The sequence below is a fragment of the Pieris rapae genome, chromosome 10 (assembly GCF_905147795.1).
Source record: "Pieris rapae chromosome 10, ilPieRapa1.1, whole genome shotgun sequence".
NCBI classification, from domain to species: Eukaryota; Metazoa; Arthropoda; class Insecta; order Lepidoptera; family Pieridae; genus Pieris; species Pieris rapae.
Genome location: NC_059518.1, coordinates 586,977 through 612,507, shown reverse-complemented (window position 1 = coordinate 612,507; position 25,531 = coordinate 586,977). Strand labels below are relative to the sequence as shown.

Sequence of the window (25,531 nt, the reverse complement as noted above, 5' to 3'; positions counted from 1 at the left end):
ATGTTTCTACTTTTTTCCATCTATTAGGTGTTTAATTTATATTGCTATTGTATGAAATAAAAAAGCTATTTACAGGCCATATCTTAAATATATAGATATATAATGAAATGGTATAGAAAGGAGCGGAAGACGTTGCCCCAAAAAAGGTGGATAGAAGAAATAGAAGCGTTACCATGAAGCGAATAGAATAAGAAAGCCATGGACAAAGATATTTGGAAAAAGCTGGAGAATGTTCTTTACACGTAAAGAAGTTCTGATCAACGATACTCAAAGAAACTATATTAGGATAACAAGAAGAACAATGTATGTAACAAATCTTAGATATATATTGGAACTTTTATAATTATTATTATATAATGAAATATCTAGATAACTTTAGTAAGAACATTTTGTTTGTATCATAAAACTTCAATGAATTGCTTACATCTGTGTTGAAATCGAAATAATGAACTTACATTCAATCATTTCTAAACGTGTTATTCATTGAAATCTGACTTAAATGAGATGTTACGGTTGTCATCTTTTCAAAGTAGACGGTGCGTGAAGATTTCTTGGTGATGAAAATTAAATAAGATATAAGCGATTAGACGCGATTCAAATGTTTTACGAAGAGTGGTCATCTTGCAAAAAATAAGAAAAAAATAATATTATTAAATTATGTAATACTTTATTAGAGCAGTGTTGGCCTAGTGGCTGCAACGTGCGACTCTCATACCTGAGGTCGTAGGTTTGATCCCCGGCTGTGCACCAATGGAGTTTCTTTCTACGTGCGCATTTAACATTATTTCTCTCAAACGGTGAAGAAAAACATCGCGAGAAAACCAACATGTCTTAGACCCAAAAAGTCGATGGCGTGTGTCAGCCACTGGAGGCTGATCACCAACTTGCCTATTAGATTTAAAAATGATCATGAAACAGATTCAGAAATCTGAGGCCAAGACCTAAAGAAGTTGTAGCCACGCCACTGATTTATTTTTATTAAATTAATACACTTATTCAAAACGACGTTGTCATAATATTATGAATACTCAAACACGAACTTTCCTATTCCCTTTTTACAGTTAAAAGTTTTTAATCTATCATACTTGTACAATCTATCTCCTAATTAAGACTTTACAACTCAACAAAGACGAATTAAGAATATCCTCTCAATTTTTGTCTATTTTTCATATTTCGCCCTCTAAAATTGAGATTGACGTTCATAGGACACAACTTTCTTGATTATCTGACCCTGTAACTTGCTATTATAGCTTATTGTTTCGTAAATCTTTATCGGTTATCACGCGAATGGCAGAGCATGCGCGATGGACAACAGTTGATGCTCGCGCGTCGAGGAAGACACATTCGTTGCTAGTCCAGTGTACTTGTGATTTGTGTTCGCCGGTGTTTAAGGGTGCGTCGAGTTTTTCTTACTATGAAGCTTATAATTGAAATTAATTCGCTGTCTGTGACGTATTTGATGGATCTATGTCGATTGCCTGTGGTAATTGAGGATTGAATTTGACAGTAGGCGTAATTTAAATTTCGAATGGAAGAAATTTGAATGTTAGACGTTTATATTTGGAATGTCTCAAATATTTATACTGTAATAAGATATACCCAAAATGAAATTATAGCTCCATATGGGTCTTATATTTCCCTAATGTTAAGGCCTTTTTTTAAACTTGGAAAAACTATTTCACTTATAATAAAAAAAAAACGTTGATATTTGCAATTTTTGAATTTCGAACTTATAAGCATGAATAGCACACTTATCGACATAATCTTGCATTTTATTTCCATACACGCAGTATACTTAGCTTGTAACAAACGAGATTAACGAAAGAGCGGCGTCTTTGATATTGTCACACTAATACGTGACTAGACTATTGTATCGTTTAAATAAAAATATCTTGTATCTAGACAAATACCAGTAGCTATGTAGCTTAATCATAAACTACAATGTTATAAAATGCTTGGCTGTCTTACCTTAACAATTTATTTAGTTTATGCAACAATATGGTTTAATACAGTAACTGAGTATGATTTTTAATTAAAAAGTCAGTTTAGATACTTTCAGTTCGCAAAAAAATATTTAATAATGCATCTCTCGTGTAACCAGCGTATTAGTATACAACAAAATAATATCTTGAATCATTTATAGTATTAACTTGCGGAAAAAAACGACAAAAAAATAAATAGCAACCTAGTTAGATAAGATTTAATTTATTTATATATTTTGCTTTTTAGAATATTTAAAACACTGTGTAACGGAGCAAAAAGTTATGTAATTAACAGTTTTTGTCATCGCTCATCCTCTGCATCAAGGAAGTAATTAAGGGTTTTTTCTGAAGCACATAAAACAATGTAATTGCCGAGATCTAAGTATATAATGTATTGTTTGACAGAAGTAGTTACTTTAGTGTAATCCTAGTGGTTGCAGAATACGGTGAGTTATTTAAGATGCATAAAATAATTATTAAAACTAAATTATACTATTTAAATATTTTATATACATACCAATTTTAAACATGTTGAGTGTAACATAACATACATTAAGATTTTAGCAATCTTTAAAAATCTATATAATTAAAATAAGAAGAATATCAATAAAATTATTGTTAATCTAAAAATATTAGTCAAATATAATAATAGTATTTTATTTATTAGTCAAATATAATATTAGTCAAATATAATAGTGTTTGTCAAAATATATGGTGGTAATAAGTCGTGCTTTCGTATAATTTAATAAACAATGCGAAATTTTATGAATCTTTTAAATAAGTTATTTAAAAAATCGCAGTATGCCTATTTAGAAAATATCCGGACTTTCAAATTCATTAACAAATTTGCATTTCAAAATGGAAATTAATGTGTAGCTATTAACATTTAGTAACTTGCGTAAAACCGCATAAAAAAATAATTAATCCAATTTAAAATCGGTGCGCTTTGAATGTTTTTTAATTGATAAATTGTCAAATTATTCAATTATTCCTTCTCTATACTTCGTACTCTCTACTCTAAATAATTTGAAATAAGCTTCCGTCCAACACAAGTTTTTATAGGCTATTTTTCTAGACAATATTAAATGTTTTATTAGTACTACCTATTGTATTTTAGTAAATAAATTAATTATGTGCAACGAAAAGATATATTAGATTGATTAATTATAAAAATCCGCACTATTAGCCGTATAAAAATATTCATTCAAATGTCATATTTATTTTCATGAAGCCGATATAAGAAACATACTTTTATTAAATACATAACAATAATATAATAATAATAAGTTAAGATATGTATAATTACTTACAAATTTACTAAAAAATAAAATAAACTACCATTATAGATTACTCTAAGGCGGTAACTATTTACATCATATACAAGAAAACAAAATACATTAAATATTAATAAATTAAAATATTTACAAAAGACTAAGTATAGGTACTGACATGAAGCAGACTTTTTGTCAGTTAACTCAACGGACAATTAAAAACGTATGTTAATCTATGCATTTCGGTAAATCGCGCCAAATTGATATTATTCAAAAAAGATTTTATATCATATTTTCTTTGGTAATTTACTAAATATTCTAATACACGCAATCCATATACATAATCTTTTACTATTATACTTTTTAATTTATAGTAATACATGATATACACTTCAGATTCTTATCCTCACTTTAACACCATCACACAACACAGCCAAATTATCACTTAGTTAATTAAATCTCTTTTTTGGTTTTGTTTCTTAATGTAAACTTTTGAACCGTTTTGTACTTAAATATTATGTATTCCATCTCTGACTATATTTTCAGTATAATTGTTTGCTATTATTTATAATTTTTGTAAGCTGTAGGATTACGAAATAAATATAAAATATTAAAATGAATGTGGACAAAAAGAACAAGGAATTTAGAACGTCTTGTTGTATCTTAAATATCAACTACCTTTTTGCTAATTAAAAACTCGCCAAGTAAAAACTGAATATGATGTATTTATAAAACTGGTATTGGTCATTGAACTGTAGATTACTTGTAGACATAAATTTACTTAACTCTTTTGCCCGCCCTTTGTTGGTTAGAGTGCGTTAACGAATTCGTATTTGAAATTAACTTAATATATACAAGAGACTTTTTTGTTTCATTAAGAGGTTATAAGTATAAAATCTCTTGTCTAGATTAAGTAATTTACCATATCACTTAATTATCCAATTTTTAGTTGTGATTGCTACTCGTATATTTGGTACTTTCATAACGGGAATACTTTATATAAGATTTTATCCGCAGCTTCTATTTTTAAATCTTTTAAGTCTAACAGGAAAAAGCAATAAAAAGATAAGAAATAACCATCCATCTGATGTTGAGGTTTTAGGAGGTTTTCCCGATAACTTTTTGTGTGACGACAAACATTTCAAAACGCAGATACTTATAATGTCACACGAAAATATTAGTTATTAATAAAATATCAATCAATCTAACCGCATCGTCTGAACTACACATCTGCCTTTTTTTAATCACAGCGTAAATAATATAATTTGACAAAAAGAGACGAAAGTCTGTATTGTTTGCAAGTAGTAGATTAAATAATTTGATTTATTTACACGTAAAAACGACAGAACTCAATAAATAAATTTACACAATTAAAACAATCAAACGCAAACAATTGTGGGGTTTTTTAATGTAATACGACAAACAAATGATACATCAAAATTTCCTGGAACTTTCGAAATATTTTTAAATAACCTTGGTGATTATATAATTTACCTAAAATAATACATATAATTGTTAACAGAAGCCGATAGTGTTATTCAATACATCCTAATAGTATAATATAACGAATAACCTTCTATAAATAACACGGTCTAGATATTGAGAAACAAAGTGATCAAATTTTGACAATCGTTTCAACGATTTGAATAATTGAATATGGATTGAAAATAAACAATTATTGTATGCACTTAATTATTTAAATTATATACATTTAATCTACATTGTATCCCGTGATTCATCTCCCTAAAAAGGGTTTTTGTTATGAAGGTTGATTAAAGGTTTTACAAACATGATAATAATTCCGTATTTCATCCTGACAGAATCAATATGTTAAGAATAAAAACGCATATAATAAACAAATAAGCTAAACTTCCGTCTATTTAAATAAGGAACGTTTATTATACAACATCTAAATACCTTCACTGCTGTCAAATCCTTTGTTCATATCTCACGTTTAGCATCGACCATTTATGGGAAGAAAGCTTTTCACTGTAATGGGAAAGTATCCTAGAGAATGTTATTTAAATGAGGAACAGATAGTGCGTCGGTTGCGTCAACAGGTAGATAAAGACATGACGTTGGACAACGTTGTCGGGATCCTGGAATTGGTACACTTTCACTGTATACACTTTGTAGGAGAATTGTGGACATTCTCATACTTATATATAAAATCGTTTATGACAACTTACGACGATAAGATATACGCATACTAGTACTTCCTAAAGGTAACAACGCAGTCGTTGTACATGACATTTGGATTGGTTGCACAAAAAATTTAAAATTGTAAATTTTTTATTCAATTTTTACGGTGACTGATGAAACATCTTTATTACAAAGATAATCTTAAGCAGTACTGGAAACTAGGACGTCTACCAAATGGAATCACTGAAATTTAAAATATACTCTCGGTTTAGTATAAAAAGTAGAATGAACTTATTAAATTGTGTGTGTAATTATAGAATTCAGTTACAAATTATCAACTCTAGTTTATACAGTATAAAACTTTATTAAATAAATTACGTTGCACAAAGTTTTAAAACTTTTATGCGATTTTCGCAATATTAATTGATGATTCGTGGCTTAGAAATAAAAATGAAGTACCGTGTAATTTTATTAAGAGCTTTCATATTTATTAAATTTTGTACCTATTGGAGCAATTAGATACTGTCAGCGAAATGGCTTTTCAAATTATATTTTTTTATTTGAAACCTGTTAGTTGTATATTGCAAATTGTCTATATTTCATCGTTAGGTTTAGATGAAATTATGTTTTTATAGATTTTTGGGTTACCGGCTTATGTTTTATATAGAACAAGGGCAGGAGGCTTATCTGTTGTTAACTAATATCACCGTACATGGACACAATGCCAGAGGCTCGCAAATGTGATGCCTTTTAAAAATTGGGACGCATGTATCTTGACATACTTGACCCTAAAGTAAATTGACTCTTGTGGTACATGACGCGAAACTTTGTGATAAAGTGTATTAACGTATTTAGGATATGCATTTCCCTCAGTTTTAAATAGCTAGGAACTCAACAATTCATTTGTTTAAACGCGCTATTGATTGACAACCAATTAGCTAGTTGTACTATTAGGCCACGCAAATTCAAAGGATTTCTCATGATTATTGAATGGACTTCCACATAAATATGCAAAACAGATACACCTTAAATTTGTAACAAGTGAAATAGTATTGGCTAATCTAATTCCTCGGTTACATCTTACTTAATTTCAACACAAGTCTTCCTAAGCCCACGATGTATAATAATATTAAATCATAGTTTAGCAACACTGTAGGGGCAATAAATTTATAAAGATTCATCGATGTGTATGACGCTCGCAGACGTATGAAGCTCAGATATTATGTTATAGTTATAGTACAATCTATTAATCAAAACCTGCCTTTAAGTTCTTCGGAAATTCTGGTTTACATGGCGAATATTAACATAGCGAGTATTTCAACTGAAAAAAAAATTGTATCTGTCCTAGCAAAAATAAGAAAACGTTTGCAAGATAAAATATAGGTTTCTGTTTTTTACACACGAGGCGAGAATTTGATCAAAAATTGAAAATTAGAGTTGGAATATATATTTTATATTCAAGCGAGTGTACAGATAAGATGTTTGGACCTGCAGCTAAGTTTTATAATCGGACATCAAGGTTGAATGCGAAATAAAGTCCGTATCACGACGACGTCTTTAACCAAGCAGAACTAGCAGAACTGAAGTATTTCTGAACCAACTCGACAAAAATATCTTATAAAAATAGCGTACCAATTCTTAAAAGGCCAGCAACGACAATATGAGTGTCCATGTCTATCACCGACCTCAACGCATGAAATTATCAAGTAGAAGTGTATGTGCGGCTTGTCTTAAGTAACTTTATGCTATGGAAAGATAGTATATTTCTTATAGATATTTTTTAATATTAGACACATGCAGTGAGTAAAACAGGAAATTCGTGAGTCACGTCCTGTCGAGATTCTGAGATACCATCTGCATTCTACATCAAGTAATTCTTTAATAGCTCGCTTAAGATAATACATTGTAAATACATAAATAGTCATAGACATTTTTATATAAAAAATGCCTTCGTTGCATAGGTAATGATCGTGACGAACCACGCGAAGCTGTGGGTATGATACCCGGCGAAATAATATTTTTTTCGGCTTGGTGAAGACTGTTAGAAAAATTGGGATGTTATAAAACTACAAATATAACCTCTTAACCTCCAAATCTTATAGACCCTCGTTCAACTATTAGTTAAACTAACTTATAGTACATTGATTTATTTGGTGGCTTTAATATGTACCTACGAGATACTTATAACAATGGTAAATTTTCGAATCACGGCTACAACTTAAAACAGCTTTTTGGACCTCTTAAAAAATTAAAAAAAAAAACTGATAATAATACATGTAAAGTGCCTTAGTTTCCAGTGAATTACATTAATATAGGTTAGGATTTTTTTAATTCTAAGTGGCGTTTATGATCAGGTTGGGTAAGATTAATTTCTACCTTGTTTAATTCATTTCACTAATCATGATGTATTAATTAATTTCTATGGAGTTAAAGAGCATGCACTATGCCCCATGCCACATGATTGCATACACCTTTGCAGAGTGATGAAAATATGTTTTAAGGTGGAGCCGTGATTCGACAAATTTACCTTATTTCTTACAGTATTTACTACACATGACAACAAAAAAATTGACTAGCACTAGCAAAAACTTAGAGTATTCTATAATTAATTTTTTGCCAAGTTTTGGGTCGATGACCTCAGTGACTCGTAAGGACGTTTTTTTTACCCAAATTATTATTTACTTACTGAACTAAAAAGTTACAGTGAATATACCTCAATTAGTTGGAAAATTTCTAAGACTGCTGTTATGAATGTAAACTTGTCTTTAGATAATTACCCTTACTGTAACTGAAACAAGGAAGTCGAATGTCGAATGAGGCGTGTTATTGAATAACCCTGAGCAATTAACGATGTTTAATTAAACACACGTAAATCATAGAAACAAACAAAACAATACTAAAGTAATTAACATAATGCAGGTGTATACATTTTATTTTTAAGATATAACGTAACCAAATATATACAAGCATTCAATTTAACTTTAATCCCACACATTGCCGGCATTACACTAATCATATATATCTACTTTTGATTTATTTATAGTTCGATACCATAAAACACATATAAAAAAACATTTGGTCACATAAGTTATTAGGCAACGGGCGGTCTAATCGCTTGTTGTTGCCTCATTTCTTCCAGGCCACCCAAGTATGGAACAATAAAAAGAGAAACGCCTACAGAGGATAAAGTAAAAACAGTGCATAAATAATTGACAAAAAGAAACACAAAATAAAATGCAACTATGACTAAAATTAATAATTGTTAATATATATGTATAAGTAATAGCTTGTAACGAGGCAGAAGAAAATTGATAAAAAAAATTATTTTTAAAAAGACTGAGTTTGTCTCTAAATTGGTAAATAATGTTTGTTTTCAATGAGAATAATCTTCATTTTTATATTAAGAGAAAATTCAACACAAATATATAACCTTTAATTACAATTCTATATTTCTCTGTGTTCTTTGGCATGTGCGCAACACTGAGTCATACTATGAGTGTATGACTATTTTTATAATAGGCTGGAAACCGGTAAGAGAGAGAATAGGAATATTTTCAATGAGTTAAAGTTATTACATTGTATTGATGTTAAATAAATACAATGTACTATTGTTTTTATTAAAGAATTATCCTCACATTTATTCAAAATAAATAACATAATACATAAAAATATACCTAATAACTAACCTTAAAATTTAATAATTAAAATATATTATTAAAAGGAGTCACTTTAGTCAAGGTTCCGAAGATACTGGCAGCGTTCCCCCTTTGAATAGCTAGACTATTTATTTGTGCGAGGTAGCTGCCAGCTCTTCGTTGTCCTGTAATGTCGACTAACCTTTTTGATAATTCCCTAAAAAGCTTTATCGCGCTAGGACCCAGGGTCTCGACACCGAATGGCACTAAAACTAATTCAGAGCCCCTGGATTTGCAGACTTTAGCTGTTTCAGCCGCATCACAAGCCGCACCAGCTCTGTTGTTGGTTCCATGAATATGGGAAAGGGTCTATATTATATATTCTACATGCGTGTAGTCACCGGCACGCTTTTTATATTTTTGTATGTTTGTCTGTATATGTATCTAGCAAGAGAACTAGATACATATACAGACGTAACACGCGGATGATACAAAGATCATACGGTTCCAGTATTGATAGCTCTAGTAGAAGCCCTTTGTTGGCTCCTTTCCGTGCCTAATCTCGTTATGAAATCTGTAATAAATAAGAATTATACACTATTGGGACAATCTACATTAATTTGTAAATGGTTTACGATGTCCAAAGTATTACTTAATCATTGTGTTCAAATCAACGGCGCTCTAATTCTTGTATTGCACAGAATGCCTCAAGTATCCATTATATGCTAATTGGAAGACGACACGCAAAATTGCTCAAACCTTGTAATGCAGAGGTCTATTAAATCAAATAAATTCCTCATTACATTGTTTCTATTTCATCCAAGTAATACAAAATATTTACTTGTATTACTAAAAATCGGTGTTGTCACCTTTTTATGTCGGGCCTCAGATTTCTGTATTTGTTTCCTCACGTTGCTTTCTTTCACTGTTCGAGTGAATGTTAAATGCGCAAACAGAAAAAAAAAACAATGTTAACATATGCCTGTATTTTCTGTTTCAAAATATATTAAATGGTTACGATATATTCTATTTGCTGTTTCACATTTTTACATAGTAATAGTTTTGTCCGATAGATAACTATAAAAATACATTCGTTATCATCGTAATTTATTATTAGCTAAAATTATAATATTAAAATGCTTTTTGATGTATTTGGTTGGTTAAAATCTACAATAACCATGGATCGATTTAATTCTATAATTGTACATATAATTAAACATACTTCTAAACACAGTAGTATTCTTCATTATTTAAAAAAAGTTTTGTGTTTACAATATTTTGTGTTTTAATGTTTATTTCAATTTTTTATGAGTTTATTATTAGAATTGTACGAATAATACCTAAATAAATAAAGATAACATTTAATGATTGGCTGAAAAATTCGCTTACATCTTTTTGTCATAAACACATTGTGTATCGGTGCCCTTCGATCATTCCATAACTTTCTTTTGTTTCTGAAATCTATTGCGCAAGCCTTTATCACGATAAACTTTTAGCCCCAAATATAAGTCATTGCGTAAAGCCAGAAGAGGAACGTGTGGCGAATCTTAAGCCCAGATTACGTTGTAATGCAATATAGTGATTTATTTAAACGCGATAGACATTACATATCGTAAAACTTCAAGAGGGCAATACTTGTTTATTTCAGGTGTCGAATCGATAAATTTGAATATTTGCCTGCTTTTGTTGGACGATATGGGTAATGGGTTGTGTTAATTCATCATATAATTAATTAAATAAAGGACAGATGGTGGTGTGACTGTAAACGATTACATAAGGATATCCTAGAAACATAAAGTACTTAACATAACCTTCTCCTTGGTTTTTATAATTTTATTTAGGTTGTTTTGTTCAGCCAGGAATTCCAATGAAATATATTATGTGATTCATTTCCCAATGATCCAAATAAATAAATATGGAAATGCATGCTTGACTCAGTATCTTTAAAAAATGTACTACAAAAATAAAATCCGATCACATCTATTAAGCCTATTTGTAATTCCGCGTTCATTTCGCAAGATTTCAAGAGTGTCGTGATAGGTTCGGGATGAGTTACAGTCATGCAATACATTTAAGCATTCTCTTAGGTATAATATTACAAAACATGGATAATTGAGCCTATACGATTGCAAATCTATTTGACCTTTGGCCCGTAGATGGAGATAGCGTGAAATATTTACTAAGTGCTGGAGAGCGGCCGCACTGTGATTCTTTGCAGCAATTAAACGCGAATTGTGTTATTGTTCAGGTTAAATGTCATAGTCATTTTTAATCATTGATCGATAGGTTAACGAACGTTTGGTTAAGACTATTCAAAAACGTCCATTCACGATTTGAAACTATTTGTATTGACGAAATTGTCAATACAAATAGTTTCAATAGATTTTTGTATGGAAGACTTAAAAGTTTTAATCGTGCATGCATCGGTCCTATAGAAAATCATACGCTAAGGAAAACCTAAAAAATATTATTAAAATTTTTAATTAGAATAGAAGATGCCGGGGCATACTTCATTTCGCCTTCATATAATTTTACTAAGCTATCTATTAGTAGCTCCGTACCAATTTAATATTATGGTACATGGAACGCTTTTCCGGAATATGCCCTACTAAAAAAGTATATTATTTTTTATAGTGTCCAATTTTTCGCTCTATAAAAACCTACCTCCATACCTGAATTTGTATTCGAGTTTGGCCCTTAGCAACATATTTTGCAATACTTTTTTTAATTTGGATATTTTCAAAAATAGTTGATATTCAATGTCGAGAAGACTACTTCGTTTAAGTGATTATAATGCGTGTACCGTAGTGCGTACTCAGCATAGAATTAAGTCCATTGCACAATTTTATAAGGAGCGTGAGCCTTTAATTAAAGCGAGGTAAGTGATGAGTCGGCAAGTTAGTTGCACGTGTTTCGTCGTGTTCGATACCGTTAAATAATAAACAATCGTGCTTCTACTACACGTAATCTTACTTGACCTCTATGACCAAATGATTGGGTAACAATTTAAATTGAATAATACATATCAGGATCAGCACATACTTCGCTGGCTCTTCGATCGGCTTTCAGAGCTACCTGTCCTGTGCCACCTCCCGCCAATTGCATTCAGCTGCAGCAGGCTCCTCCACTCTGTCAATCCAGCAGTACCTAGACTTACCTACTGGTCTTCGACCACTAGCCTTTTAAGGCTTGTGTTTGTCTGTTACTATACGTGTTACGATATTTTTCCGGTTATAGTTGACTTGAAAGTCCTTTGTCCCCCAAGTGGGGCAGAGGGCAACTAGCGTAGAAAACCAGCCCCATCAGTTCTGGGCCGCTCTCTTAATTTCAACCCACGTCATTCCAGCTTCTTTTGCCTCTGCAGTGATGCTTCGTTGCTAAGATTGTTTTGGGCGGCAACGTTTCCATTTCTGGATACCAGCCAATTGGTATCTCATTGCATAGCTCCTATAGCTGATGATTAGAGATTTATCAGTTTTTTGATGAAATAAATATATTTATATCATTCCCATTTACACATTAATCACAAAGTCACGGAGTAACCATAACACAACCATGCTTTCATTACAAGTGCATGGTTAAAACAAAGCATTATAACAACTATAATAACACACGTGTATTTAAAGTAATAAGACTAGTATTTCTATGAATTTTTAAAATACGGGAGTCTTACTGAGTCTCTTGCACTCAGAATCTTGAGCTTAAACAATTATGCCATAGAAGTAAGGCTCTTAAGTGTACCTATATTATAAATTACTTCGCATTGTTTCTCATTGCAGAAATTTTTAAATAAATATATACTTTACTATATTATATATATCGCTAAGTTGGTGAAAACATAGAGAAGTTAAAAAGAGCAGAATATATACAATTATAGAGTTACGCAATTCACGGTTATTCATCGGTTATTGACCTCCAGTTTTTTGTTCAATAGAATATAATTTAATAAAATTTGAATAAAAACCGAATATATTAAACTATGCTGTAGTATTTTAATCTTGTAAAAAACCAAGTCTCGCAAGGCATCGTATATGTTTTAAAATCATCTATCAAGTTTCTCCTCTGTTCCATAAAAAAAATAAAAAAACTGGTCTAACACAGATCCAACAAAGAGTTGTATAATTTACTTTTATTACAATTTACTTATAAGATGAACATGTCCTTTGCAATCTTGATACATTATGCACCACATTGAGATTCAAGGCGATTATGTATCACAATTGTTTTTACATAAGAACCAGGTAATATTTAATATTTATACAAGACAAGTCGTATATTACAATGCTAATTTAACATATAAGTACTGGAATGTAAAGTATTCCTGTCTAATATTGGTGATAATACAAGAACATTAATTAATTCAAATGGCGAAAGTATATTTTTAAAACAACGAGTGTAAGTAATTTTTTTGTATTTTAATACAAATACATATAATCACTATAACTATTATGTGTAAGATTTTGGAGATCTAAATATAATATAGGTATATAACATAGGCTAAATATGTTAAGTATCGTAATAAAATTGTAATATAAACATTAAATTATTTAAAATATATACCATCAATATAGTTTACTAACTAATAGTCCTATATATTGTTATCAAGATGTACCAATCGCCCTCGTAATAGAGAATCCTCTTGACTTTAGGCAGTGAACCCAAAAAAAATAACAATATTGTGGAAAGAGCTATTTACATGATAAATGTTTATTTTATTCACGGAATCACGGTCAGCGAGTCTTCTAAATGTATATTTTGCCCTTGCAATGTGAATCTAAACGTCTTGTTCTAAATGATGTCATAAAGTACAGTTTTTATAGCCGTTTAATTAAAACAAAAAACACCCTTGGGCTTTTTGTTATAACATTAAAAGCGGGTGCGTTGGCGATCATAAATTGCTTACAAATGAATTACTATGACTGTTGATAACTTAATTACATGATTTATAAGAGTGTGAACTTTAAGAACGTAGAGATCTTCTCATACGGATTTTGTAAAACAAAATGTCGTGTGAGTAACAAAGAGTTTCTTGCTAGTTCTCGTCTGTTCTGTGATAAGAGAACTGATATTCTATTTTATTATATTTAGAATTACTATATATAATTATATTAATACAATATACACTCATAAGTTTACATTAAGCTTCCTATTATTTTTTAGTTCTGGCCTTTTCAGTTTCAGTTATTGCTATAAATAAAAGTGCAGCAAAAAGTGTTAACACAAATTTATTACGTGGCAATTTGTAATTGCACTTGTTCAATGACCAGTTCATAATCTACGATTTAAATGTATAATGTAAATATCAATGCTTTTAGCGTCTTGCTGTTTTTGTTGGCTGGCATTTTATATTTCCTGGAATTGATGATGTATTGGTCAATATTAATTGACCGATAAGAAGTAATAGATAGTAGATTTTTGTAACACAAATCTATTAAAAGACCAAATCTATTACAAACCACAGGCTTAAGTGGTATATTAATGTGTATAATGTATATCAGAATAGCTAGGTATTAGCTAAACCTAGTGGCATAAAAAACAGGGACTGCATTAGTGGAATGGATTTACCAAGTATCTATTCTCGGAAACTTTTACTAATGATTGTGTTATTGTACATAATTTTAATTATAAACTAAGTATTCAACATGGCCTTGTTAAGTTGTAACAACCTAAGTTGGTATGCCTGAGTGCTTTTTTGGCTGTATTTCAACGTGGTCAATGTGGTTTGAGTGACAAAGTTTTTTTAAGTTGTATATAAGTAGTAGCAGAATACCTTCCCTGGAAACCTTATTACCGAAATAATAACAAATGGAATTACTATTTTCTACAATTGATATAATTTACGACGTAAATGCAATGTAAATATAATTAGTAGTAAGTAGTGTCTTTCCCAGTACTGTAATTATAAAAATTACTGCTTTTTCGTGCCGCAATAACAACATACAAGTCATCATTCTAGACCCAGATTTAGAGCTCTAGACTTCAAATTGTATTGTATGTAATGCTATAGCTAGCATGTATGATAATTAATAAATTTTTATGTATAGATAAATGATGGAAAACATTATAGGCTGCGCGATATAAAACTGCTTTTTTGTACAAAACAAAGTTGATGTAGATCTGAGGAATGTGAAACAAAGCACGATCACGAGTCTTGTAGGCAGGAAAATGGAAGGGCGATTTTTCTAGAAGAGGAGCTGCAATTAATTTTATTTGAAATGATGCAGCAATATTGCTTTTGTCGAGGGCTTTTATATAAATTTAATGTTAATGCAGTTGGACAAGATTGGAAGAAAAATGCTCAACATTATTAATAGATTGAGCTAATTGGAGGAAGCCTTTATAAGAGATTCAAAACAATCTAAAATAGTGAATTAATTATTGGGTTCGGGCCCATCGAAAATATTTAAACTGATTTGTCTCAGGTCTTAAAAGAAAATTCTCTGCACTTATTCCGGCAATACATCCGAAGCAGTCTGTTCATGAGAAGTTGTATCATCATTATAGATATATATAAAAATTAAATTATAAATATTTCATATTGTACAATGTACATTGTTTTATTATCTTAGATTATAATACATGTATAAAGGACATTACCATACTGGTTGCTATTTGAATCAAAATTATAATTAATTCTGAGACATGCGTATTCAATTAATGTTGTGTAGGTGTAAAAAATGCGTTCATTATCTGACAAAGAATATATGATCAGGTGAACTCTTCTCGTTCCTCAAGTGAGTTTCTTAAGGCAGGTTTTTCATACCACGACTACCAGCTTCACGAAGAAGTATTTTCGAACTAATTCGACTTAGGGTCCGTCAAAAACATACCAATTTTTAAATGGCAATGCACTTGCGAGCCTTCTCGCCATGTGAGTGTCCATGAGCGGCGGTCTCTCTTATCATCAGATGAGCCTACTGTCCATTTTCCTCTTGTTAGATAAAAAAAAACTAGAAACTAATATTACTTGACATTGTTATTTAGGACGTGGTACCAAATGATATTTTACACAACAAAATAAAACTAACTGGAACTAAAAGAAATTGGGAGGAGAACATAATTCCTTCATTAACGTACCAATACACTAAGCCAGTACTCAAACTTAGCTTAAATACTTGAATTTAAATTGAATTTTATATTTGGTCGCTCGCTAATATATAAGAATATTATTACACAATAAACTGCATATAAGCCTAGTTATTCAAATAGTACACGTTCATTCCCTTGGAGAAACATGCGAATTAGTTGGCATCAAAAAGAATTTCACAACGCAAATACATTACCGACATATGATATTTATTACAGACGCAGCAAGAATGTAAGAATTCGATTCCTCCACACGTTTAGGGGCATATAACTACGAATGGCAGAGCAACATCTGCATATTAAGAGCCGGCTGTGCGATAATTGATGTGCCGTGATTATATCGATTACGATTTGTATCTAATATGGCGTAGCCTGCCAATTAGATCTCCTACGTCCTATTTCACATCATTAAAGTCATATTTCTGTCTTCATGAAGGCTACGGAATGTGGTATTTATTTGGAGACCGAATCGTTCGGAATGTTGTGAACTCCTTAAGCGTGGTATGGAACTTTTTGAATCTTTTTGAATACTTTCCGTTTTCACGTGGCAGTGTTGGTCTAGTGGCTTTAACGTTCGTCTCTCGTCTCTGAGGTCATAGGCTAGAGCCCCGGCTGGGTACCAATTGGCTTTCTTTCGATATGCGCATTTTAAATTCACGGGAACGGTGAAGAAAAACATCTTTAGGAAACCGACTCGCTTTAGACCCAAAAATCGACGACGTCAGGCACAGGAGGCTGATCACCTTGCCTATTAGATTTACAAATGACCATAAAACAGATACAACAGTCTGCGGCCCGGTCCTAAAAAGGTTGTAGCACGACTGATTTTATATCCACATGGCACAGTTGTGAACTGCAAACAGTCTTCATTTATTCCAGTGGCATAGGTGTTAACTATAAAAATAAGATTTAAGAAGATGTTTAAGAAGATTTAAGAAAAATATTGTTGGACAAATCGGCGAGACATCAAGAAATCTAAATCAAGCACAACGAGTTGTTTTGTTCTAACGCATAATTTAGTTATGCAAGCAGTGTTTATGTACAGTTATAGTATTTAATATCAAAAACATCTTATCTGCCATCATTACAAAATATCACATATTAAAACTGCATTTCATATAATTTAGAACAGCTTAGTTAAAATAATAATTATGAACATATTTCGACAATTTTTGAGTAATTCATTGCATTCACCGTAATGAAATCTTAATGGGTATTTTAATAATATGAAAAGTAGAAAACTTGGTAGCTTTATTTCATTATAATATATAAAGTATAGATTTAAATGTGATAATGTTTTAGTTTCACAATAAAAACATTAGCCAGGAATCGGAAGACTATGGGACATCAAGGATAAGTACCTTAAATGTAGTTTTTTAGTGTTAGTTTGATAGTATAGAATATTTTGCTCAAAAAAAGAGTTTATATAAAAATAACCCTCTTTGTATGTAGCACATATAAGACGAAAGAAACATAAAAATATATAAACACATACAAACAATACTACGATTGTTTGCACTGGATGAAGCCAGTTTGACCATGCATTTCATTTCTGAGGTCGTAGATTCGATCTCCCGCTGTGAATCTATAGAGTTTATGTCTATTTGCGCATTTTACATTTGCTCAAACGGTGATTGCATCTGAATTAAATATTAGTAAATCACAAAGCGATATTTCAATTGCTTACCGTTTCGGAATGACAAATTGTTGACACAGTTAACTGTTATATTGGAAACAACATCAACGTAATAATTTAATAGTTTTGATCAAGATAATAATACAATGCCCCATCAAACCTTCGTCATTGCCAAGTATTTAGAAGGCATCTGAGAAGTCTAGATTTGTAGAGATATATTTGTTACTAAAAGGCGATACCAAAAGTCATGGTATTTTAATAATAATTCCTGAGAAACAATAAATTTAAAGGAGGGACTATAAGATGAACATTGATTAGTTAATATTTAAATAAATAAATCAGTGGCGCTACAACGCTTTTTAGATCTGGCCTCAGATTTCTAGAAACTGTTTCACGATCACTTGTAAATCTTATAGGCAAGTAGGGGATGAGCCTGTTGTGTCTGACACACGTCCATTGGTTGATAGTCAGGGATCGAACCTACTACCTTGTATATGTTATGTATAAGATGAGGCTCTAAGAAGTAAGTGCAGATTCACAGCTGTTCCCAGCAATTTTACACTGAAATCACTGAAATCGGACCATCTCACCAACTTGAACGATACATAGATATATTTGATTTTGCATTTTTGGTTTGGACTGTACAAGTATATCTGTAATTTGTTAACAGTAACATACATTTATTTTCCCAAATTTGTTTTTGTCTGTAACTACCGTCAATTTGATCTTCGATGAATCACTGAAGTTTTTAGGCTCAATTTATTTATTTTATAATAATCACATTTACTCATCAGCTCTAAAATAAAAAGCCTTATTATATAAGCTACTTAGAAAAAAATGATGTAAAAACGAAAAGTCAAATAAACATATGATTATATAATAGCAGTCTCAAATCAACTTATCAAAAATTTTATCACCTGATTTATAAAAACAAAATCACTATTCCGTATCGTTAATCAAAAATACAATTCAACAGAATATAAGTACAAAAAAAAAGTGTTCTAATTTATAAGAACCAATTGGACTTTAAGAAAAGAGCGTACCAACTTTTAAAAGGCCGGCATCGCACTTCTTGCAATAAATGTGAGTTTCCATGTCCTATTACATAAGAAAAAAAAAACAAAAACCATAGATCGCCTAACAAACATGCAGGCGTTAGGTAGCTAATACGCATTAATTCAACTTAATGTCGCTACATTTATGTCTTTTGCATTCATATACAAATGAGTTACTATAAAATGATAATTAATTCGATCAGAGGCATAGTTTCATCACAAGTTTAATGTATGCAAACAGACGTCCTCCAAAGCCATCTTGAAAGCCTTTATTTGATGCGAAAGTCTTTGGTATATTGCATAAATTCTTGTCATCTTTAAAATAGTACCGCTGTCGATTTCAACACATTAAGTAGCTATAAAAATTAACTATCGCGATAAAATATTGCATATTAGATTACTAGTATATTATTAATATCTTTAACATCCGTAATAAAAAAAATATTACACTGTGCTTACTAATTTTTATATCGCTTTAGAAAATAAAGTTTAGTTACATTGTACATGAACCAAAGAAAATCATGTAATCTATTTCTATTATATGATGTCAAATATACTAACAAATATAGAATTACCCAATGTTCTAAATTCAATAACACTACATTTAAATGTCAGTGTTATGTTAATTTCCGCTTTAAGTAGCTTTATTTCCTGATTCAAATATACCATTATATTATAACTATACACGCCTTTTCTTTTTTCACATAATGCATAAGGTTCCTAACATACAAATCTATCCGATTTTCAATATAAGTATTAATAACTTATAGTTTGTTCTTAACACATCCATTTGTAGTGTGAATAATATCTCATTTTATATAGTTCTAAGTTCTATGCCAGAATAATAATAAAATTAAGAAACATGCAATAATGCAACTGTCAAAACCTTTCAACAACTTCGTGACTGGTGGCTGACTGGTTGTAGACAATTATGACAGCGAATAACACTTTTAGTGTCATGCGGTATGATTTAAAATAATGCAATATATTATGAAGAATGTCTATAAATGTATTTAAAAAGTATAGTTTAATTTTGTGTTTAGTGCCAATAGTAATATATTGTTTTCGTTTGTTTCAGGACAGGTCAAGGATTTAATGAAGCGGTAATCTAGAAGAGCAAAATAAAACATGCAGTCGTCTTTAAAATTGCAGGTAATATACATATAAGTAATAAAATTCCGTACAATATCAGAATATGGATGTCGCTCTTTGCTACATTGTTTTATCCAATATCATCACGTAATTCCTACAAATATGATTTATTATATATAGAACCCTACTTCTGAATTTTACTTCAAATATTTCATTAGTTACAAGTGCGATGAACCCCGAGGTCGTGTGGCCCATATCTTGCTTGTTACTGCAATTAACACATTACTAAATAAATATTTAGTACTTAGTACGGATTGACCTCAAGAAGGCTTTGTTTTGTTTATAAAAAATATATTTTTAAGCCCGAAAATATATCTGTGATGAATGAATATGCTAGTGTAGTACACAAGATTTAAGAAAATATTAAATACTATTTATAATAAACAAAGGTTAATTGCTAATTTACCTTTTTAACTAATTGCAATTAAAGTTATCTCCATTAAGTACATGTGAATTTGAATGCAACGAATCAGCACATCAAATTAATTATGAACAAATAAACCTATTTCCACAGAACAAAATTTGGCAACGCATTATTAGATAACTTAATAGATTCATCAAGATTTAGATAAAATGTTGAATTTAATAACGTCGTTGCAAATCCACAATTCTCCTCCGATGTGCTAACTACTCAAAAACAATGGTGATTGTTGTTATATCTATATATCTATATGTATACAGATGTGTGTACATAGATTTTTGAATTTAGAACAACAATAAATAGCATGCTGGCGGTAACATTGCCCTTAGCATGGGTCATTGTATTGGACTATATGTGCCCTTTTTAATTTTACGATTTAATACTTAAATATAACCTACTTCTTTAATATTTCAGACTTATTATTGTCTGCTTGAAAAAATAAATTATTATTGTATTTTTTATCTGTCATCAAAGATTTTTTTAAATAAAATAGTTTTTACTAAAACTCGATCAGTGCTTGCAACTTCTTGTTGTTTTGTACCTGAAATAGTTTAAATAAGCATTAAGATATATTTTATCTTCTTAGATTGATAATTTATCTTTATAAGAAGGTAATCAGTGTTATGTGGCAAACACACATCGTCAATTTGGCCGCGGGGATTTCCTATCAATTTTTCCCCTCAAATTGATGCATATACATAGAATTCACCACCTCTGGATCCACGTGCGTCTACTTCTAGAATAACATCATTTAATAGTGTACAACCAAAACACCGCGAAACTTGCGTAAACAGAGAATGAATCATAAATTTAAGCAATATTTTATTAAATCTACCGTAAAATAACCTCTTTGAATACGTTTTAATAATAATTGGCAAGATAACTGAGATTTGACCTTTTGTTTTGAATAGATATTTTTCAAGTCGATTGTTTAAAAGCATCATTTAGTTTCTGTCTTGAAAATGTATTTCAACGTGTTGCGAATTAATATTAGAGCAGGTTATCATGGTAATTTGTATAGTTTATCTTTTGTGAGTGATCTGGAACTATGACCAAATTGTATTATTCAGTATCGTAATATACCTATATTTGTTAGTAAATTAATAAACAATTAGGAAGAGTCCATTACTGTCTCTAATTGTATCATTTATGTATAAGTTTCATTTATTTATAAGTTCTAGAAAAACTGTATGCATAAAATTAATTGAAAATATGACATCACAAATTTTGTACGTCAATTACGAGGCATATTCAAGAAATTGGCGCCATTGCATTCAGGATCAGGCAAATTCTTCCATCCACACAATACGGGTGGTTCACACCAAAACTTAATTTTTAGAAAAATGTTTTAATGGTTTATCTGCTATTCGTTTTATATAGCATTCATTAAGGCATATGTTACAGTTGTTGACTTGCCTGGCATTGTACGCGTGTAGCGTGCAGGCGATCATGGTGAAGTTCGGCACGAAGGGTGGTCCAATTGAACCTCCCACGCCGGAGCCACCGACCGCCGCGCCTCGGGTCATCCATGTTCCGGCGCCAGTCTGGGAGGAACGGACTAATGACGCACCGGACCCTAACGCTCATTGGTATTATATTCATAACATATAAGTATATACTATTATAATGATAATATATTTATATAATATAGATTTACATACTATAGGAAGAAAATACACCATTCAAAAAAATCTTATAAATGTATAGTTACGTCAGCGGGCAACTCTCATCCCTGGGGTCGTAGGTTCGATCCCCGGCTGTGAACCAATAGATTTTGTCCATGTGCCCATTTAACACTCTCTCGTATGGTGAAGGAAAACATCGTGAGGAATCCGGTATTCCTAAGACCCAAAAGTCGATGGGTCAGGGGCAGAAGGTTGATCAATTGCTTGCCTATTCGATCAGGAAACACATACAGAAATCTGAGGCCTATTTTTATGCTGGTTATTCGTTATTACGTCATCAATTTAATTAGACTTGACATTGATTGATTTATTTAAATAAATAATTGATTTGCAGGCGACCCTTCATTCCCAAACAGACCTATACTCAGATTTTCTTTAACGCACCAACGACGCAGCCACCGATCAACAACGCCCAACGTTTTGTTAACTTGTATGCACCCAGCCAACCTAAAACAAATGAATACAACCCTTCGCAAGTACTAAGCTCTCAAGCGCTGCCCGGATTCGGTCTTCGGTACTTTGCGCCCACCTATGATTGGCAGAAGAAAGACTACAGGCAAGAAGACGCAAGAAATAATCAGGTGGAAACCAACCACGTGGAAAGCGCGAGAGATTCGTCTAGTGATCTATTGTGGAAATATGAAAAGGACGCCGTGAGACGAACTCTTAGGAACACTTTGGAGGTATAAAAATACTATATTTCTCTAATAATAAGATTGGCTTTGTGATAAAAATTTAATGTATTATCAAATTATTTGAAAATAACCTAAATAAAATTAAAAAAATAGCTAACAATACGTACAATATTTTTACAACTATTCATATTTTATTACTTAAATATTTCCTTACAAATTTGATCCGATAACTGCCTAACAAACAATTAATTTATTTTAATTGTTTATTTCGGAAAACAAGGTTCCATAGCAATGTTAGTAAATAAAACTTAATTACTTAATACAACTTATTAAATTAAGGATATATTAAAATTTTAGAAATGAAAATAACAGTATTTACAATATTCTTAACCTATATAATAATATAATAATTAAATTAAACAAATATAACCTATGGCAGTGTACCTTTTAAGATGGCAGAATTTCCTCGCTGTATTGCGATACTGATTGCACAATGTTACATGTTTCCGATTTGTTCTTCTAAAATGTTCCTTTATATTACAATAAACGTGGTCCTGATGTGGCTTCCAAAGCGATCGCCATTAAAAACCGATTACCAAATGTTTACTGTTTTTGGTGAGAAATTATATAGGAAATTAACAATTTCCTTTGTTTTCCAGCAAATAATTAAGTCTCAAATGTAATAAATCATTGTTTCTTTTAGTCCACAGTTCCAGTGTACCAGTGGCAATGGCCGGCGTATGTTCAACCTCGACATTAATAGTACCTTAAACTTTTAAGCTTAAAAACATCGCATTATCCTCGCATTCTGTCATTTCGAAACAGGATAATATATGCTTTCACATATAGTTGTAAATAACAATATTTTTTTTACATTTTAGAATATTGAGAAATGTGTAATATATGCGTGATATATGTTGTACATGATGTTACATTCGAGTACAAAGCAAAAAATATTACTTTAAAAAGATTCCATTGTCATGCAATAAAGTGTTAACATAGACGTTAGAGCAATAGATAATATCAACAAAACGAGTATATAATACCTTTCTGATATCAGTGAAAACTCTGGCAAGAAACACTTAATTAAATTAATCATGTGGTGTAATAAGTAAACAAACGTACAATAAACTATGAGCAGCACCAGAAAAATGTATGTAACATTCAGTAATCTAATAAATTTCGCAATTTTCGAGCCAGACATTTTAAACGTATTATCCGAAAAATAAATTCCTTTTATATATTTGTGATTTAACACAAATATTATTCTCAAAATATTATGTGAAACCGTTTAGGCAATGTGGCATGAAAAATATAATTTTAAGTACTGTGATGTTGTAGAATATTTAGCGTAAAATAAATGTGCCAGATAATAAAATTAATCATTAACTAAATTTTAAAGATATCCAAGCATTTTCGTCATAAATATAAAAATTAATTCGTAAGCAAAAATCCGTTGAAATTGAAATCTTATGTTTTATGGAGAATTTGTTTATATATATGTATTCAATAGATATTGCTTCTGTTATGTATAATGGGTACATGCGAAATTAATAATAATTAGTACACAAGTAAGATGGGAAGGGCCTTGTGTTACAGGTTAAAATTGTAGCTATGATCATACATGTTCGTTACTTGGTGTTATTCTTCTTTCTCTTTCTTCATTCTTCTTTATCTGTTCGGTGAGTACATGTCTATTACGAATACGTTAATATTACTTACGATAAATCAATTAGTATTGTTGTCGTTAATTTCATACCTATTTTAGGTGTAGCCGGGAAATTCAAGCAATTTATTATTTTGGCATTGAATTAACTGACTTTTATAGTATAGTGACAACAAAAACTATTTTCAAAGTTATATGCGATCACAAAAACGTAATTAAAATTATTTCAAAATTCTACACACGAAAATACGCATTTTAATTATGTAATATCTTACATGATGTGATAGTAATGATGTTCCGTAATAGCCATTAATAATTTCTAAAATTGACGAAAAAAATGTCGTTACGGAAATGATGTATTGTTGAGTTTGATCACGAACCGTAACAAATTCTAGTATAATGTTCTCGTTTAAAATACATTTGTAAAAGTTATTCAATGTTTAAGTTAATTCCCTTAGTTATTGTTATATCTACGATAGATTTATGAAATGTTTATAATTTAAGATATTGTAAATATGTATAATAAATTTTTATGTCTTATAAGACATCTTTTATTTTTTATAATTACCAATGTGTGTGCAGTGCCGTGCACATAACTGTAAAGTATTTGATAAGACGGAGAAAAATAAATACATTTACCATTTAAAAACAATCTAATTACAGCATAATAGACCAGGGTACATAATTTTTACAATAAAAAAAATAGTAGGATGAAAACCAATGGGAGAATATTATAAAAATGAAAGGAAAAATATTTTACGGGTGATCTGACGTCGGAAAGGGGAAGGGGGTGAGTTCTGTAAAGTCTTACGGAAAAAACAAGCAGCACAAATGGCAGTTCTAGAAAATAAAAAGATCAAAAACTTTTTCACATTAATTCACAACGGTAATTAACGGTTTTTGGTGTTTTTCTTTTACAAAAAAAATCCACGAAATTTGATGAAAACTTACCATTTTAATGTCCTAAATACGCTGTAATTTATTTGATATGAAATATTTAATTTTTCACCTTATTTTGAATTAATATCGAAAAAGCATCCTAATTTTCAATCTAAAATATCACCCGTCACTCAGATTTAAAAAAAAATGGTAAAAAAGAATTATATTCTTACTAAAGTAAATTTTCTCAGAAACAAAATAAGACATCTACATCTAATTTACGTGA

The 25,531-nt window shown here is 30.7% G+C and overlaps 1 protein-coding gene across 3 annotated transcripts; it reads left to right on the top strand.

Annotated features, from left to right (window-relative positions):
- Positions 1 to 1,270: 1,270 nt before the first annotated feature.
- LOC110998194 lies at positions 1,271 to 24,909 on the top strand. Of its 3 annotated transcripts, none has more exons than XM_022266704.2 (5): positions 1,271 to 1,393; positions 19,886 to 19,959; positions 21,785 to 21,969; positions 22,400 to 22,748; positions 23,404 to 24,909. In XM_022266704.2, the coding sequence occupies exons 2-5, from the start codon at positions 19,936 to 19,938 to the stop codon at positions 23,458 to 23,460; spliced, it is 615 nt and encodes a 204-aa protein (XP_022122396.2). In that variant the 5' UTR covers positions 1,271 to 1,393; positions 19,886 to 19,935; the 3' UTR covers positions 23,461 to 24,909. The 3 variants fall into 3 exon arrangements, with proteins under 3 accessions (XP_022122396.2, XP_045485815.1, XP_045485814.1); XM_045629859.1 differs by having other exon boundaries at positions 1,283 to 1,393; positions 19,891 to 19,959; XM_045629858.1 differs by lacking the exon at positions 1,271 to 1,393 and adding an exon at positions 2,406 to 2,428.
- The last annotated feature ends 622 nt before the right edge of the window (positions 24,910 to 25,531 follow it).

What these genes read in the sequence shown, in the direction of transcription:
- LOC110998194 (XM_022266704.2), top strand. Translation starts at nt 19,936, where the DNA reads ATGCAGTCGTCTTTAAAATTGCAG. An exon ending in AGTCGTCTTTAAAATTGCAG is followed by an intron (nt 19,960 to 21,784) that starts GTAATATACATA and finishes CATATGTTACAG; the next exon opens with TTGTTGACTTGCCTGGCATT. An exon ending in CCGGACCCTAACGCTCATTG is followed by an intron (nt 21,970 to 22,399) that starts GTATTATATTCA and finishes ATTGATTTGCAG; the next exon opens with GCGACCCTTCATTCCCAAAC.